Source organism: Aotus nancymaae, unplaced genomic scaffold (genome assembly GCF_030222135.1).
Source record: "Aotus nancymaae isolate 86718 unplaced genomic scaffold, 86718_ANA_hifiasm-v0.15.2.pri h1tg000006l, whole genome shotgun sequence".
NCBI lineage: Eukaryota > Metazoa > Chordata > Mammalia > Primates > Aotidae > Aotus > Aotus nancymaae.
Window position 1 is genome coordinate 7913075 of NW_026988417.1, and position 18193 is coordinate 7931267.

At 44.0% G+C, this 18193-nt stretch overlaps 1 protein-coding gene across 6 annotated transcripts in view; it reads right to left on the reverse strand.

The window, feature by feature from the left end:
- STK32B (serine/threonine kinase 32B) overlaps positions 1-18193 on the reverse strand; it is a 417401-nt gene that overhangs the window by 46963 nt on the left and 352245 nt on the right. For all 6 annotated transcript variants that reach the window (XM_064363904.1, XM_012467008.2, XM_064363899.1 and 3 more), the window contains one exon: positions 3265-3368. In XM_064363904.1, coding sequence (XP_064219974.1) covers positions 3265-3368 — 104 coding nt within the window. The remainder of the gene's footprint in view (positions 1-3264; positions 3369-18193) is intronic.

An 18193-nucleotide genomic window follows, 5' to 3' on the forward strand; every position in this document is an offset into this window, starting at 1 on the left:
GTACCCAGCGTTTGTGGCACCAGGAAGACAATTTTTCCATGGACTAGAGTTGCGGGGGATGGTTTCAGGATGATCCAACTGGATTATATTTATTGTAAGCTTTATTTCTATTATTATTACATTGTAATATAAGATGAAATAATTACACAACTCACGATAATGTAGAATCAGTGGGAGCCCTGAGCTTGTTTTCTGCAACTAGGCGGTCCCATCTGGGGGTGACGGGAGACAGTGACAGATCATCAGGCAGTAGATTCTCATAAGGAGCACGCACCCTAGATCCCTCACATGCACAGTTCACAGTAGGGTTCATGCTCCTATGAGAGTCTAATGCTACCGCCGACCTGGCAGGAGGTGCAGCTCAGGCGGTGATGTGAGTGATGAGGAGTGGCTTTAAATACAGATGAAGCTTCCCTGGCTCATCTGCCATTCACCTTCTACTTCTGCTATGCTGTGTGGCCAGTTCCTAGCAGGCCACAGGCTGGAACCCAGGTCCAGCGGTTGGAGGTCCCTGCTCTGCACTCTGGTCTCAAAGCTGCCAGTGGGACATGGCCCCTCTGCTCCCAGTAAAGACTGCTTGGCTCCTCATGAGAAAAAACAGCTGTTTTCCTGGGTCCCCGGCCAACAAGCCATATTAATATCAATTTCCCACACATTATTTTCAATGCTTCCCAACTCTAAGATTCTAGAACAATATTGGGAAATCCCACTCTGACGTTTTTGTAAGACAGAGACTCGCTGTGTTGTACCAGGCTGGAATGCAGTGGTGACACCCTGGCTCACTGCAGCCTCCACCTCCCTGGTTCAAGTGATTTTCCTGCCTCAGCCTCCCGAGTAGCTGGGATGAGAGGCGCCCACCTCCACGCCAGGCTAATTTTTTGTATTTTTAGTAGAGATGGGGTTTCACCATATTGACCAGGCTGGTCTCAAACTCCTGACCTCAGGTGATCTGCCCTCCTGGGCCTCCCAAAGCTCTGGGATTACAGATGAGAGCCACTGTGCCTGGCCCCTACTATAACTTTTCTTTCTCTTTTGGAGGTAAGGAGCTCCATGGATGCTGTCACTGACATGACTGAGGAATTGCAAACAGGGGAGGATAATTCCTAAATTTACGCAGCCCGTGGATAAATATGAGTACTTTTCAGCACAGCTTTTTTACTAAATCAACTATTTCCAGTATGAAAAACAGAGAATAAATTATCTGCAGAAGCCTGTTGTCCTTTGGGTCAAAGAATAAGCCAGCCAAAAATATTTGGGAAAAAGATTTACACTAGTACATAACACGTGGTGTTCTTTCATTCCATTACTTTGTCTCCACGCCAAAGGCCCGGATCACCCCCACCATTTGCTTCTTCTTCTTCCAAGAAGCATCCTCCTTGAAAATAGCATCTGGATCTTTAAGCAGAAAACTCAGAAGAAATAAAAATAAAATAAAATAGTTTATTTGTGAATCAGCAGGGACCACTCCATCCTCGGGGCTTTCTGCCAAGCTATCATCTTTGACTGCACTGACCCATGAGGAATGACTGCCAATATCCTTTCTGTTGGCAAGAGTCCAGTCACGTTTAGGGCAACTGCTTGCCAAGGTCTTTTCTGTGATTGATTACATATGATTAAGAGCCTCTGGCTGATGCCTGTGTGCTCTGGTTCCTACGACATCGTGGACCCTCATGTTCCTCCTCCGAGCATATATATCAAAGCAAACAGCCAACAAGAAATGAACAAAGCAGGAACACCGCACAGGGGCCCATCTTACCCAGCCCCGCAGCAGCTCACAGGTAAACCTGTGAGACATTAGCTCTTTTCATTCAGTGAGTAAGTTCCTATTTTCTTTGTATTCTAAAAATGCAATGTATAATCATATGTTTTTGAGGAATTCAGGAAAAATAATTGAGATAGAGAGCAGAAAATTGTTGCCTGAATACAGGGTGATAAATAATACTTATTTGCACTCACAGTGTACAAACGGCTCTCATCATTCATTCATTCAACAAACATTCACTCAACACCCATTATAATCATGCAGTGGGACACCCACAATGAATAAGACACCACCATGCCCTCAAGGAAGGCACTTTTCATGGGCATGAATATGCATGTATGCAAATGACTTAAACAACATTAAAACTGTAGCTTGTGGGAGAATCCGGCTCTTTGCCTCTGTCGGCTCTGTGCTGGGCACTGACGCTATGGAGCCAAGTCTCAGGCAAACCAGGTTTCCCACAGTCCAGGAACCCAGGAATCCTAAAACTCCAGCTCCGCAAAATAGACAGAAAGGATATTATTATCTCCGTTGTACCAATGAGGAAACCATGGTTCTGAGACATGGTGAAGTGACATCCTTTTCAAATGATACTTGGACACAGAAATATACCTCAAAATTAATTTTAGTCAAACGCTTTCTTTTTTTCTGAGACAGGGTCTCACTCTGTTTCCCAGGCTAGAGTGCAGTGGCACCATCATGGCATGGCTCACTGCAGCCTTGACCTCCCAGGCTCAGGTGATCCTCTTGCCTCAGCCTCCCAAGTAGCTGAGACTATAGCAGAGTGCCACCATGTTCAGCTATTTTTTAAAAAATGTTATTATTTGTAGAGATGGAATGTCTCTATGTTTTCCAGGCTGGTCTCAAATTTCTGGGCTCACAAGATCCTCCCACCTCAGCCTCCCAAAGTTGTGGGATTACAGTGCTGAGCCACTGCACCCAGCCTAGATACAATACTTTCTGCTCAAATAAAAATATGTGTTATTACAGCTGCCAAACAGCCCCATTAATCATCTTCAGCTAGTAAATTTAAATGCAATAAAATAAAAATACGTATTGAATGTCTCATTTTTCAGGACACCGAGTTACATACTCAGGGAAGATGTGAAACAAACAGAGAAAAAAGAAGTAGGGTCTTCGCCTTTAAAGGTTTTTCGGTCAGTTAGAAAATCAGACATGGAGGCCTTGTGGGTTCAGAGGGGACAGTCTTTGAAACCACGAGGCCAGGGTGCTTTGGTGTTTGACCTGTCACTGATCCGCTGTGGGCCTTTGTGTAAGACCCTCCCCCTCTGGACGCCTCTTTCTTTTCCGTACAATGAGGGGGTTGAACCAGAAGGGCGCTCCTAGGTGGCACACAAGCATCGGGACTGAAGCCCGGCGCGCGGTGACTCCCCCACGCGTGCTCCTTCCTGCACCGCGTGCCCTGCCGACTCCGCCCATCCAGGTACAGCTTGAGCCCCCCTGCACAGCCCCTCGTCTGCCCCGCGCAGGCGCCGTCTTACCCAGCCCCGCAGCAGCTCATAGGCTGTGACGCCCAGGGACCACCAGTCGACAGGGTAGGAGTATCCGGGACCTCCGTCCAGGTAGACCTGGAATACTTCTGGGGCTGCCAACGAGAGGACAAAGAGAACGTCATTGTGGGTCTCAGTTTACAACCACCAATGTCCCCTTAGGGCAGGGACAAGGAGAGAAATGGAGTCTTTTTTTTTTTTGATAGAGAGTCTTGGTCTGCCGCCGAGGCTGGGGTGCAGTGGTGCTATCTCAGCTCACTGCAACCTCTGCCTCCCGAGTTTAAGTGATTCTCCTTCCTCAGCCTCCTGAGTAGCTGGGATTACAGGCTTCCATCACCACGCCCGGCTAAGGTTGATATTTTTAGTAGGGACAGGTTTTGCCATGTTGGCCAGGCTGGTCTCAAACTCCTGACCTCTGGTGATCTGTTCTCAGCCTCCCAAAGTGCTGAGATTACAGGCGTGAGCCACCGCATCAGGCCGAAATCTAGCTTTTTTGGACAGTAAAACCTGTATTTTTTCCACTATGCCACGTGGTTTGTACCCTCAGTAAGTCATAAGCTGCCTGCAAACCAGTTACAGGAATCACAGGAAGCACTGGAGCGACACTGCTGGGTGGAATGCAGATGGGACCCCCTGAGGGTGTGAGGAAGGGCCGTCCACTCCGTGAAAGTGAGGACATGCCCCTGGAGGCGGGTGGATTGGTGGAGCATGTTGGCTGGAGAACGGGTGGGATAAACCCAGAGTGAAGAAGAGGAACAGAGCCCCCAAGGGGTTGAGAACCTTGATAAATGGACTCTTATAGCTCTCTGTGCCTGGGGCCTATCTCAGGTACTACTTTATTTTAGCATAGGTGACATCTAACATGAAATACCCACAATGGGTAAATCCGCAAGACAAAAACAGACTGGAGGTTGCTAGGGCTGCAGGTGGGGAGGGGAGGGTGGGAGCACCTGCTTCGCGGGCACCGGTTTTCCCTGGGGGTGACAAAAACAAATGGGTTGGAACTAGACAGAGGTGGTGGTCGCATAACACTGTGAACGTACTAAATGCTACCGAGTTGTTACTTTAAAATGGCTAATTTTATGTGATGTGAATTTCACCTCAATAGAAAAATAATGCGAAGGGGATGGAGGACCCTTATTCTTCAGGGGACTGCATTTGTCCTGGGGTCCTCGTCCCTGACCACTCTCCAAGGGACTGAGTGGTGGGTTAACCTCACTGCCTCACCCCCCGTGCCCCTGTCACTAGGCCAGGGGTGCATCGTAGGGTCTAATTGTCTATGTTGGCTTCCAGGAAAATTTTGTGAAATGTTGATTATTTCTAGCAAATTAATTTGCAGTCATAATTCCATCTTACAGTTGTCAGAGCAGCCGAAATCTGTCCCGGGGAGGCACAATGTGTTGTGATTAAAGCTGTCCCGACTCAGTTTCTAGATGAGCATTCACTCGGCATGGAAAGAAAATGAAGGAATTGACCTGGGGCTGCTGGATGGGCAGCTGCACACTTCAATTTGACCAGCAGCCACATTCTAGCTGCCCCCTGGCGACAGTCTCCATTTGGTTCACATTTCCTAAGTGTACTTTCACCCACGGGTCTCCTTTCCTCTTCACAACAGCCTCTGGGGACATGTTTACAGAGGAGGTTCAGAGGCCAGCAGTATGAAGAGGTCACACAGCCAGGAAATGCAAAGCTGAGATGCACCTTACAGGTCTGCTGAATTCCTGTTTGACGTAAGGCTTGTCTCAGCATTTCTTTCAGTACAAACACATATTCAGTGCCACATGGTGGAATGATGCAACTGGGAGTTTGAGAACTTCCCCCTCAGGTTACTTGGCCCTTACAAAGGAACAGGCATTTTGCCCTGGGAAACAGGGAGACCGCTGGGGCGGGCGGAGTTACTTGTTAGTAATAAGCTACTTACGTTCTCTTTGCCTCGGTTTCGTAGAATGTGGATAATAATAATAATGGTTTATTCATTGGGCTGTTGTGCCGATTAAGTAGATTAAATAAGATCATATACTCCAAGAGTTTAGCAGGATGCCTGGCCCGTAGCGAGTGCTCCATGAACATTACGCATTATTAACAGTCAAATCATCACTCCAACCTCCTCTTCCTCTGCCAGGCTTAGCCTCCCCACCGTCCAGCAGTTACCTGAACCAGAGATCTGGGAACCTTCCTAAAGGCCGTCCTCCACAGCCTCATGAACGATCGGTCTCCAAATTCTGTGTGTTTTGTATTTTCAGCATCTTTTCGTCTGCCTCTTCCTATGGGTGACAGATCATCCTGACTTCAAAGTCAGAGATCATACTTGTTCATTAAGCATTGGGTGAGTGAATATTTAATGCCTTCCTAGTAAGCTTGGCACTGAGCTGTGCTATTCTGAATCCCAGCTGGATCCTACCACTGAGCTGGAAGCTGGGCTTGAGCCTACAGGGACTTCCTTCCCTGCACCACAGTCTGTGTGCCTGTCCCTCTTCTCAGTCCTGAGGGCTGGGGAGAAAAGGAGTCATATCATGCTTGTCTGTGTGTTCCCAGGGGCTTGGCAGCTGCTGGCCCAGCCCACAAGCTCCGATAGCACAGGGCGCACTCGGGAGTGCAGACTGGCTGTGTGTGCCGAGGTGGTTCCCCATCAATCCTTGCCGTGCCTGGCAGCCCCAGTCCATTCAGAAGTCAGGGTAGAAGCAGCAACAGAATGATACTGTCCTGGTTGTCGTGACCAGTCAAGTGACAAATGTCTGCAGTCCTAGAGAGGATGACATTCCCTCCTTCCCCACACACTTGGGGGATAGAACACAACGATATTGATGTCATAATTCCTATGTCACTAAAATGATGTCACTGGCTGCTCAGAATCCCAGCACTTAGATGCGAGAGAACTACACAGGTTTAGAGCTGGAAGGACAGGTGTGAGCCACATATCTGAACAGTAGCAACCGTGATTTGCCAGGTACCACGTTAAGGATTATATGTTCATTACTTCTTTAATTCCACCAACCACCCAACGGGATACACACTACGATGGTCTTCATTGTTCTGATGAGGAGGCAGAGGCATTAGGAAGTGTAGTGGGCTGAATCATTGCCCCGCCCCACCCCGCTGTAAAAGCTATCTTCAAGTCCTAACTCCTGGGACCTGTGAATAGGGCCATATTTGAAAATAAGGTCTTTGTAAATGTAATCAAGCTAAGAATCTCAGGATAAAATCATCCTGGATTTAGACTGGGCCACAAATCCTACGATCGATGTCTTTATAAGGGAAAGGAAAGGAGACACAGAGAAGATGGCCACGTGAAGACAAAGGCAGACTGGAGCGATGCGGCCACAAGCCGAGGAAAGCCTGGCATGGCTGGAAGCTGAAAGAGGCAGCAAGGATGCCCCGTGGAGCCTTCCGAGGGCACATGGCCCTGCTGGCCCCTTGATATTGGACTTTCAGCCTCCACAACTGTGAGAAAATGAAGTTCTATAGCCTCAGGCCACTCAGTTGGTAGTGATTTGTTTCAGGGCCACAGGAAATGAATACAAGGGGTAGAGAACTCGCCAAGTCACCCAGCCAGCATAGCAGAGCTGGGGTTAGCACCTCCCGGTGTTCTGACTCCAGGCTCCTTTCCCCTGTACTGGGTAACTGCCAGGAGTGACTGAGTTACTCAGGGATTGGTGCCCTGGTGCACTCTTCTGCCCTCCTTCCTTCCCTTCCAGGGCCTGGTGCTCAGCCCAGTACACAGAAGGCACTTAATAAATGTGTGAATTGGCTTTTCACCTTGATGCCATAGGGCTGGTCCGGCTCACTGGTGTCTGCAGCAGAGGTGGAAATGGCTCACAGCCTCTCCAGATGTCAGCACGGCAGGGGCAAAGGGTCCCTTGAAACTCATCGTATTCTCCACACCTCTCATTAGAACTGGACACCAGGCTGGGAAGGACGAGTGGCTTGCCTCAACCACCCAGCAGTACCTCTCAGGTCAAGTCTAGAATTCCTGGTCCTGACTCTCAGGTTCAGGGAATTCCCATGACTGTCACAGTGATATTCAGCTGCCAACTGTGCCTGATTCTACCTCCTAATAACGTGTGTACCCTCCCTTCCTCGCCTTTGCTCACATACTGCCCATGTTCTGACGCTGATTCTCCCCTTCTAGTCTCCCGCATAGCTTCCCAGCTGGTCCTCCGGCCCCTGAGTCTCCTTTAATCTGTCCTCACTGCTGTCCGGGGAGTCGGTGTTCTGACATGCCACAGATGACGGTATTCCCTGCTAAAAGATCTTCCCATCTTGGCGGCTGTTTCACAAACTGTGTTCCTTGCAATGCTACCGGCTCCATGTCAGGCCAATAGAGGCGGGAGGAGAAAGGGTTCTGAGGTCCAACGTGCCTGGGAAAGATGAGGTCCAGCTGCATTCTTCCCTGCCGGGCTCCTCAGAGCCTTTCGTGTGCTGATGTACTCTGGCGACGTTCACAGGGACCCAACTCAAGAGCAGGCATGGCTTGGAAATGTATTTGACTTGATCCTGGAATCCTTCCTATTTTCAATTGTTGGTGGAACCCAAGGTTCTAGGACTGGGGACCAGTCTGGCCCAGAGGGTGAGTTCACATCCATGGCCCAGCGCTGACTTGTGCTGCCCTGCTTGCCTATGGTCACCCTGGCTCCATGATGCGTGCTGTTCCTGGGACACCCTGTCTCTGTCTCCGTTCCTGCCACTCTCTCCCAACTCACAGAAGGTACAGCCCCAGGGCTACATCCTCCAGGAACCTACCATGTGCCAGACAAAGCTCTTTACAGGTACAGCAGACTCCTCAGAATAGGTCTCTGCTGTTATTACTTCCTTACCATCTTCCTCCTACCCAGGCTAGATTAGGGGCTTCCTCATTCCCACCACGCTCTTCATCTCCTGATGCATTTTTGCTTACTTGCCTCCCTTCCCTCTTGACTGCAAGCTCCTTGAGGGCAGAGACTGTCATGTCTCTCTGGTGCCTCATGCCTTGCCTGGTACCAAGAAGCTACGCAGGAAAAATTTGTTGACTGACTAAATAAATAAACGGTCATAATAAAAATAGCAAACACTTCTATTGCCTTGTTGTGTGCTAAGCACTGTCTAAGCTCTTTACATCCTGCTAATTAAAACAGTTAATCTTTAAGGAGCATCTGCTCTGGGCAAAGTCTTGTTTTGAGAGTATGACTTCATCTTCACAACAACATGGGCTTTGAGCTAGCTGCTCAGGATTCTTGCAGAGGAAGAAGCCAGTTGCTCTGGGATGACACAGGAAAGGCCGGGACTGAGGACCCCCTGGGACACATGTGAGATAAAGGCAGCTTTAGGGGGAGCCCTGGCTCACTGGGGCAGCAAGCAACAGACCAAGCAGATAACGTGGCCATGCCCAGAAAGGTTGTCCAGGGTCCAAGGCCCAGGTCCATCTGCTTGGATTATGGATGAGTAAAATTCCCCAAGGCCTTCCATGAAACAATAACTTCTTTGTTGTTGTTTCATGGAAGGCCTTGGGGAATTTTACTTCTTTCACTGCCTTGGTAAGGGGAATGGGCAAACCTCAATCTATCTATCAGCCACTGGAAATGCCAACTGTAACTGCCATCACATCCATAGCATTCATGCAGGGCTTTGTGAAGCACAGATTCCTTCACATGTCAGTCTCCGCATCCTTAAAGTACCCGGGGCCATGGATGAAGAAACTGAGGCCCACAGAGATCAGGGGGCATGTTCAGGGCCATGGAGATAATGAGTGAAGGAGCCCAGACTGGAATGTCAGTCTTCCAACTTTTAGGCCAAGGCTCAATACTGCTGTTCCACTATTACTATGAATAGTGGCTTTCTTGACGATACCAATAGTTGCAATATAAACGTGGCCATTTATTGAGCCTACTATGTGCCAGAAGCTCTTCTCGATTCTCCACATATGCTATTCATGCCTTGGAAAAGCTAACTAGATGCTAGGGACTGTGCCGAGTGTCTACGCATTATCTCACCTTATCGCACAAGGACCTTGTCAGGTGAGTATTATTATCTGATAAGGGCCTTGTCAGGGGAGTACTACCTCCATTTCAGGAAGCAAAGGCTTGGAGAGAGTAGGTACCATATCTGAGGTGACACAGCTACGAAGGCTCATTTGAACCCAGTTCTATTCCCCAGGATCAACCAGAAATGATGACAACCTAGTTCTGTCTCCTTCAAAGTCTGTAAGTTTACCAGCAATTATGCCATCTTTACAAACATGCTGAATATAAAAATCATATATCATACATATATATACACACATAAATACTTTCTATGTTTTATATTCCAAAATGTCTGGATGTTCATAAATACTCGTAGCTTTGGTTCTAATTAGTAGACAAAAGAAGAGTAATAAATGTGGTTTTGCTATTAATAAAAATGATTTAAAATCCTCTTGAAACTGGAATTTGATTCACATTCCCGGACAGTGCCTGCTTTCTTGCCACTATCTTTCACTGCGCAGGGTGCATGGTGCATGCTATATGAAGTCTTGTGAGTCCAAAATATGCTGGGCGGACACTGGACGCCAGGGAACCTCTGGCTGCCCTGCAATGGCCTGGAAGACCAGCCTCACCTCCTGCTAACCATCTCTACTGGTGGTTGAACAATTCTGCCAATCAAAGTTTGAAGTGAAAAGTGAGTTTTGATGCCAAGAAGCATTAGGCATCACATAATTGGCCTTCCAGAAAAGCAGGAACGTGGGGGGTGAAATGACAGATCACCTTTCCTTCCCTCAGCGATGCAGATGTGCGTGTGGTGGGATTTGCCCCCTCACTAGCCACACAGAGTTTACTTCCTCATTAGACTAAAAATATGAAAGCATACAATCACCTCCTAAAGTGTAATGATCAGCCCACCGCAGCGAGCTCTACGAATATTGCCGAAGGTTTTGATATTTGCAGTGGAGTGTGAAATGCTATTCAACATCTAGCCTGAGAGCTATCAGACTTCCAGGATCTTTCTACAGGTGTTTGCTCTCTTCTTGACTGAGAACATAGAATTACTACACTTGGCCTAGAGGGGACCTTAAATGTTATAGATAGGGAGGCCAAGGCCAAATGGTGGAGTTAAATGACTTCTGGCCCCAGCTGGGCTAGAACCCAAGTCTCCCACCCACGGATACTTTCTTCAAGGCAAGACCATGTCTCCAGCTTGCACAACCTGGCTGGCAGGATGGCCAGATCTGGGTCGCCAGCACCCACTGGACACTTCCACCTGCAGGTCCCGTGGGCACAACTCAACCTGTCTGAACCAAGCTTTCAAACTGCCCCTTCTCCTGAATTCTCAATCTCAGCCACAAGGGGCTTTTCAGCTGCACAGTCAGAAACCTGGGAGTCAACGTGGACTCGAGGACTCTTTCAGCTTTAGTATTTGATTATTCAATTGGTCAACAAGATTTACCATTTTTCCCTTCCAGAAACTTCCTCTCTACTCTCCTTTCTATCCTCTACTCTGGTCATTTTTCATCTCTATCTGCTCTCATGGTTGCTCCCTCAATCACTTGCCTGACTCCAGCCTGGGGCTCTTCAATCCCAGCTCCACCTGCCCCGAGAGACTTCTAAGTAGTAGAATCAGTGAAACAGAGGGGTTATGAAAGTGGTAATTACTCTGGCCTGCCACTGAACCTCAGCTCCCATGCTTACTGGCCCAATGACCTTGGGTAAGCTGCTTAACCTCTTATATGTACTTCATATAAGTAAGTTATTCCTGTAAGAAGGAATAACAATGTCTGCTACATAATCTTATTGTGAAAAAGGTTATGTATACATTGATTAAGCGCATAGTAAGTGCTCAATAAATGGTATCTAATATTATTGTTGTTATTATTCATGTGTTCAAACTACTTGCTTAAAATCGTTCCAAGTTTCCTATTTACTATAGCATAAATTTCAAGCGTTTTAGCATGAAAACATCCTAAAAACAGGCCCCGGCCACCCTCCTATTTGGCCATTACTCTTATTACATCTATTGTGCCAGTTTCAGCTTCAAAAAATGGATATACTATATTCTGAATCATCAATGACTTTAACCTTTTTTTGTTTTTTGAGATGGAGTCTCGCACTGTTGCCCGGCTGGAGTGCAGTGGCGTGATCTCCGCTCACTGCAACCTCCACCTTCCGAGTTCAAGCGATTCTCCTGCCTCAGTCTCTCAAGTAGCCAGAATTACAGGCACTCGCCACCATGCCAGCTAATTTTTTGTATTTTAAGTAGAGATGGGGTTTTACTATGTTGGCCAGGCTGGTCTTAAACTCCTAACCTCGCGATCCGCCTGCCTCGGCCTCCCAAAGTTCTGGGATTACAGGCGTGAGCCACCGTAGTTGGCCTATCCATTTTTTTTTAAATGCACATGAACTCCTATTCATACTTCAAGACTCAGATCACATTTCACTATGGAATGGTGGTCAAGTCCCTTGCTATTCCTGTTTCCTATCTTATCCTGCCTTCTGGAAAACTACTAATACATCAATCTAGGTCTAGATTTTCACTAAACCTTTACTCATTACAGCACTTATCATACTGTATTTTAATTAATAGTCTACATGTCCATCTCCCCTACTGGGTAGTGAGCTCTCTGAAGGCAGGAACATGATTAAGTCATCTCCAGATTCAAAAGGATTAGCACGCAGCTGATCTACGAGAAGATGCTTAATGTATCATAATGGCAAAGAACTTAAATCAGTCCTGGCTTTGAATCTCAACGGCTGCCTTTGCTGGCTGTTTGTCATTGGGCAAGCATTTAACTTTGAGTTGCAGATTCTATGGAATTGTAATAGCCCTTACCCCATAATGAGATCACTTATGTGACACATGTAGTTGAGAGATTGACACAAAGCAAGCTCTCAACAGATGTGGGCTAGTTGTTATGGTAATTCATTATTACTGAATGGACAATGAAACAAGTGCATAAAAGGAAGTCCAACTCATCAAGGTACATATTGTACATGCTCCCTCATATGAATCAAGAGCTCTGTCATAAGTCATTGCATTGAAGTGTGCTGAGAAGCTCTGGAAAGAAGAGAGAAGTAGCATGCCTGGCCTCTGAATCCTTTGGGGGCTAATTTATATTTATTTGGCTCTTGGCTAGCGTTACCTGTCTTGCTGACTTTGCTTAGGTCACATTAGTTTCTTTTGGTTCTATGTGCCAAGCTTCTTTTTCCCTCGGGACCTTAGCAAATGCAGTTTCATTTCCCTGCAGTGATCCTGGGATCAGACCATCAGTGGTTTCCTATTGCTAGGGGAAAAATAGGATCCATGTGAAGTACCCCTAAGATCCCCAAGACCCACTGACACAGAGCCTACCTAAGACAGGCTGAACCAAAGCAGCAGAGGACATTTACTCTCCCCACCCCCTGCCATATCAGCAAGTGTCAAGGAACTAGAAAGAGAAGCCTGTTGCAAGAAAACAGGAGCATAGAGAGAGACGCTACTCAAGGCACAGTGTCACAGGAAACTCTAAGCCAAAGGTGGAACAGGAGCGTTGAGGAAAACACTTTAGTAACCACACTGAAACCCAACTCTAAAGCTGATGTATTGAAAATAACCACAGAACAACAAAACTCAAGTCAAGCTCAACTCCTAATTAGATTGAATCAATGCTACCTCCTCCAAAGAAAACAAAATGCATAGTAGTAATAGAAACATGCCCATTTCCAGGCATAAACATTTTCCTATACATCATGCAAAGATTTTAATAAAAATTATCAGACACAGGACAAAACAAAACAAAAAAACCCAAAAACCCATTCTGAAGAGACAAAGAAATCAACAGAATCATACTCACATATGAACTAGATGTCAGAACTAACAAACAAGGAATTTAAAACATTTCAAAGCCTCTAGTGGAAAGGTGGACAGCATGCGTTAACAGGCAGGGATTTCAACAGAAAGACAGAAACTACAAAAGCAGATGATAGATTTAAATAAAATTATCTCAATAATTATATTAAATATAAGTAGTCTAAATATCAATGAAAAGTCAGATACTGTCAGACTGGATTTAAAAGATTGCCTACAAGAAATGTACTTTAAAAATAAAAACACAGAGATAGGTTAAAAATAAAAGGATGAAAAAAGATATCAAGGACACTGTTCACATCTCTTCCCAACACTGTGTTTGATGATGTCACATTGCTAACTTGAAATCAGCCATGGTGGAGTACTTACATCAAGGAAATTAGCAAAATCTGTACATTGGGGGGATTTGTTTCTTCTTTACCAGACAACTAGCTGTTAGACATTTACCAGCACACCACTGGATATATCATGTAAACACTAACCAAAAGAAAGCTGAAGTGGCTATATTAATATCAGGCAAAACAGATTTTAGAACAAGGAACAAGAAGGACTTTATATAATGATAAATGGGGCAATTTACCAAGCAGATGTAGTGATCCTAAATGAAAGGCGAGGAAAAACAGAGAAATTCACAATCATAGCTGGGAATGCCAACACTCATATCTCAGTAACTGATATAAGAAGTAGACAAAAAAAAATCAACAAAAATATATAGAAGACCTGACCAAGGCTATCAAACAACTTGACCTAATTGACATTTGTAGAACACATGACCAAAGAAGAGAATACTTATTTTTGTTGCATGTAATATTAATCAAGATAGACCATATCTAGGCCATAAAATAAACCACCAATTTTTTAAAAAAGAAATCAAACATGGCTAGCCACGTGCAGAAAGCAGAAACTGGACCCCTTCATGACACCTTACACTAAAATTAACTCCAGATGGATTAAAGACTTAAACACAAGACCTAACACCATAAAAACTCTAGAAGAAAATCTAGGCAAAACCATTCAGGACATAGGCATAGGCAAGGACTTCATGACCAAAACACCAAAAGCATTGGCAACAAAAGCCAAAATAGACAAATGGGACCTAATCAAACTCCATAGCTTCTGCACGGCAAAAGAAACAGTCATTAGAGTGAATCGGCAACCAACAGAATGGGAAAAAATTTTTGCAGTCTACCCATCTGACAAAGGGCTGATATCCAGAATTTACAAAGAACTAAAACAGATTTACAAGAAAAAAACAAGCCCATTCAAAAGTGGGTGAAGGATATGAACAGACACTTTACAAAAGAAGACATACATGAGGCCAACAAACATATGAAAAAATGTTCATCATCACTGGTCATTAGAGAAATGCAAATCAAAACTACATTGAGATACCATCTCAAGCCAGTTAGAATGGCGATCATTAAAAAATCTGGAGACAACAGATGCTGGAGAGGATGTGGAGAAATAGGAACACTTTTACACTGTTGGGAGTGTAAATTAGTTCAACCATTGTGGAAGACAGTGTGGTGATTCCTCAAGGACCTAGAAATAGAAATTCCATTTGACCCAGCAATCTCATTACTGGGTATATATCCAAAGGATTACAAATCGTTCTACTATAAGGACACATGCACATGAATGTTCATTGCAGCACTGTTTACAATAGCAAAGACCTGGAACCAACCCAAATGCCCATTGATGATAGACTGGACAGGGAAAATGTGGCACATATACACCATGGAATATTATGCAGTCATCAAAAACGATGAGTTCATGTCCTTTGTAGAGACATGGATGAACCTGGAAACCATCATTCTCAGCAAACTCACACAAGAACACAAAATCAAACACCACATGTTCTCACTCATAGGCGAGTGTTGAACAATGAGAACACATGGACACAGGGAGGGGAGCATCACACACTGGGGTCTGTTGGGGGGAAATAGGGGAGGGACAGCAGGGGGTGGGGAGTTGGGGAGAGATAGCCTGGGGAGAAATGCCAGATATAGGTGAAGGGGAGGAAGGCAGAAAATCACGCTGCTATGTGTGTACCTATGCAACAATCTTGCATGTTCTTCACATGTACCCCAAAACCTAAAATGCAATAAAAAAATAAATAAAAAAGAAATCATACAAAATATTTTCTCTGATCATGACACCAATAAAAGAAAGATATATTAAAATTTCCCAAACATTGTTAGAAATGTTTTTAATTGAATGAAAATAAAAGCACAATCTATCAAAATTTGTGAGATACTACTGAAGCAGGATTTAAGACAAAATTTATAGCATTAAATGCTTATAGTGGAAAATAAGACAAGTTTCAAATAAATTATCTAAACTTCCACCTTAAGAGACTAGAATAAGAAGTAAGCAGAGAAGGAAGCCATAGAGATAAGAGAGAAGTCAATAAAATAAAAAATAGAAAAATAATAGAGAAAATCAATAAAGCAAAAACTGGTTAATTAAAAACATTAATACATTTGATAAACCTGTATTCTGAATGACTAGGAAAACCAGAGAGAAAACATCAATTACCAATTCAGAACTGAAAGGAGGGACATCACTACAGAATCTATACTCATTAAAATTATAATAAGGGGATATTACACATAACTGTATGCCCTAATAATTGAAAAGTTAGAAGAGCTAGGGAAATTTCTTGAAAGAATTTCCTACCAAAGGTAGAAAAATTTAATTTAAAGAATAAACTACTAAATATTATTAAAATTTACTTATTTCTTTAAGAAATAAACAGAATAGTCCTATGTCTACTAAAGAAATTGATCCATAGGATCAATTTAGGAAAGTTTTTAACATAGGAAAGTTAAAAACTTTCCCTCAAAGAAAACTCGAGGCCCAAATATCTTCACTGCATACTTCTACAAAATATGTGTAGAAATAATATCAATCTTGTTCATATCTTTCTAGAAAATAGAAGGGGAGGAAACAATTCCCAACTATGTTGCCGGCATTACTCTAATACCAAAACCATACAAAGTTGTTACAAGAAAAGAAAACTACGACAAAAATTCCTCAAGGACCTAGATGTAAATATTATGAACAAATATTAGTAAACTGATTCCAGAGTTATATAAAAAGATAGTACATTATGACCAAACAGGGTTTCTTCTGGGAATGCAAGGCTGGTTCAACGTTTCGAAGTCAGTCAGCAGTACTTCAACAGACTATAGAAGAGAAACCACAGGATTATCTCAACAGATTTAGAAAAGCTATGTGAAAAAATTCAACATGTATTTATTATTTTAAAAAACTGCACAAATTGGAAATAGAAGAGAACTTCCTCACCTTATAAAGAACTACAAAAACCTTACAGCTGACATTATAATTTAAAACTTCTGCTTTTAAAAAAGACTCTTAAGCTGGTCTAAGTGCAGTGGTATTTACAACTAATTGATCACAACTGGTTAAAATTTCTTTGTTCCTTTTGCAGTCCCACTGCTTCACTTGAATAGTTAAACAAATAAGAATAAGTTTAAAAAAAACTCTTTTAAGATCATAGACAAGCCACTGACTCAGAGAAAATATTTTCAGATACGTATCTGATAAAGGAATTCTATCCAGGACATATTTTAACATTCTCAAAATGTAATAAAATGAAAGAATCCAATAAATATATTTTTTTCTTTTGTTGAGTGAAGTCTTGCTCTGTCACCCAGGCTGGAGTACAGTGGTGTGATCTTGGCTCACTGCAATCTCTGCCTCTTGGGTTCAAGCGATTCTCCTGCTTCAGCCTCCTGAGTAACTGGGATTACAGGTGTGTGCCACCACATCCAGCTAATTTTTTGTATTTTTTAGTAGAGACAGGGTTTCTACATGTTGACCAGGCTAGTTGCAGACTCCTGGTGTCAAGTGATCTGCCTGCCTCAGCCTCCCTAAATGCTGGAATTACAGGCATGAGCCACCACACTCAGCCAAAATAATCCAATAAATTAATGGTCAAATGATGTGAACATACATTCCACACAGAAAATATATGGATGGCAAATAGTCTAGTGAAATGACACTCAACACCATTAATCACTAGGGATTTGCAAACTGAAATTACGACTGACCTATTAGAATGCATAATGACCTCAATGACAGGACAATACTACATCCTGGTGAGGATGTGGAACAACTGGGTCTCTCATTCACTGCTTGTGAGAATGGAAAGTAGTCCAGCCATTCTAGAAACCAATGTGGCAGTTTCTTACCAAACGATCCAGCAATCCCACTTCTAGGTAATTATTCCAGAGAAGTGGAAACTTAAGCTCATATAAAACCTGTATGCAAATGTCCATAACAGCTTTATTCATAAATATGTAAAACTGTATAAACAACTCAAGTGCCTCTCAACTGATGAAGAGAGAAACACGTGTATGTATATCCAGCAATAGGAAGGGACTACTGATACACACAACAAGAGTAAATCTCAAATACATCATTCTAAGTGGAGACGTCACATTCAAAAGGCTGTATACAATGACTCCATTTATATGACTTTCTGGAATAGGCACAATCATAGGGGTAGAAAATCAATTGCTGCTTGCCAGGGACTGGGAATGAGGAACTTTTGTGGGGGTGATGGAATTCGTCTTTGTCTTTATTGTAGTGTTTATCTATGACTGTGTTTGTCTGAATTCAGAAGAGTATACACTAAAAGAGTACATTTTACTGCATGAAAATTATTCCTCAAAACTAAGCATCTTAAACTATATGAGTTTGAATGATTTTTAAAGTGACTGTCTCTCTCACAAACAGCCAAACCAATGAATACTTTGGTTTCCAAACAAAGCAGGAATACTTTGTTTTATTCACACATGCATTTTCAGCCCACAGAACATTGCCTAGCATGTAGGAGGTGCTCAGCAAATCTCTGTTGAATGAACAAATGAATGAATAAATGGTTCTCAGGAAAGATAATGTGTAGTGGAGCCTCACTGACCTAGGGCTGAATGCCAGCTTTGCCACTTTCCCCGGCCTCAATCATATCTACAGGGAGAGCGCAGCACTGGCATGGCGGCCCCACTGTCATGGGATCCTTGGGGTGTCGCTTCACCAGCCGGAAACCTCTGTGGCCGGTGGCATTTTCACCTGAGTTTTGCTTGGGCCCAAATGGCTCATTCTG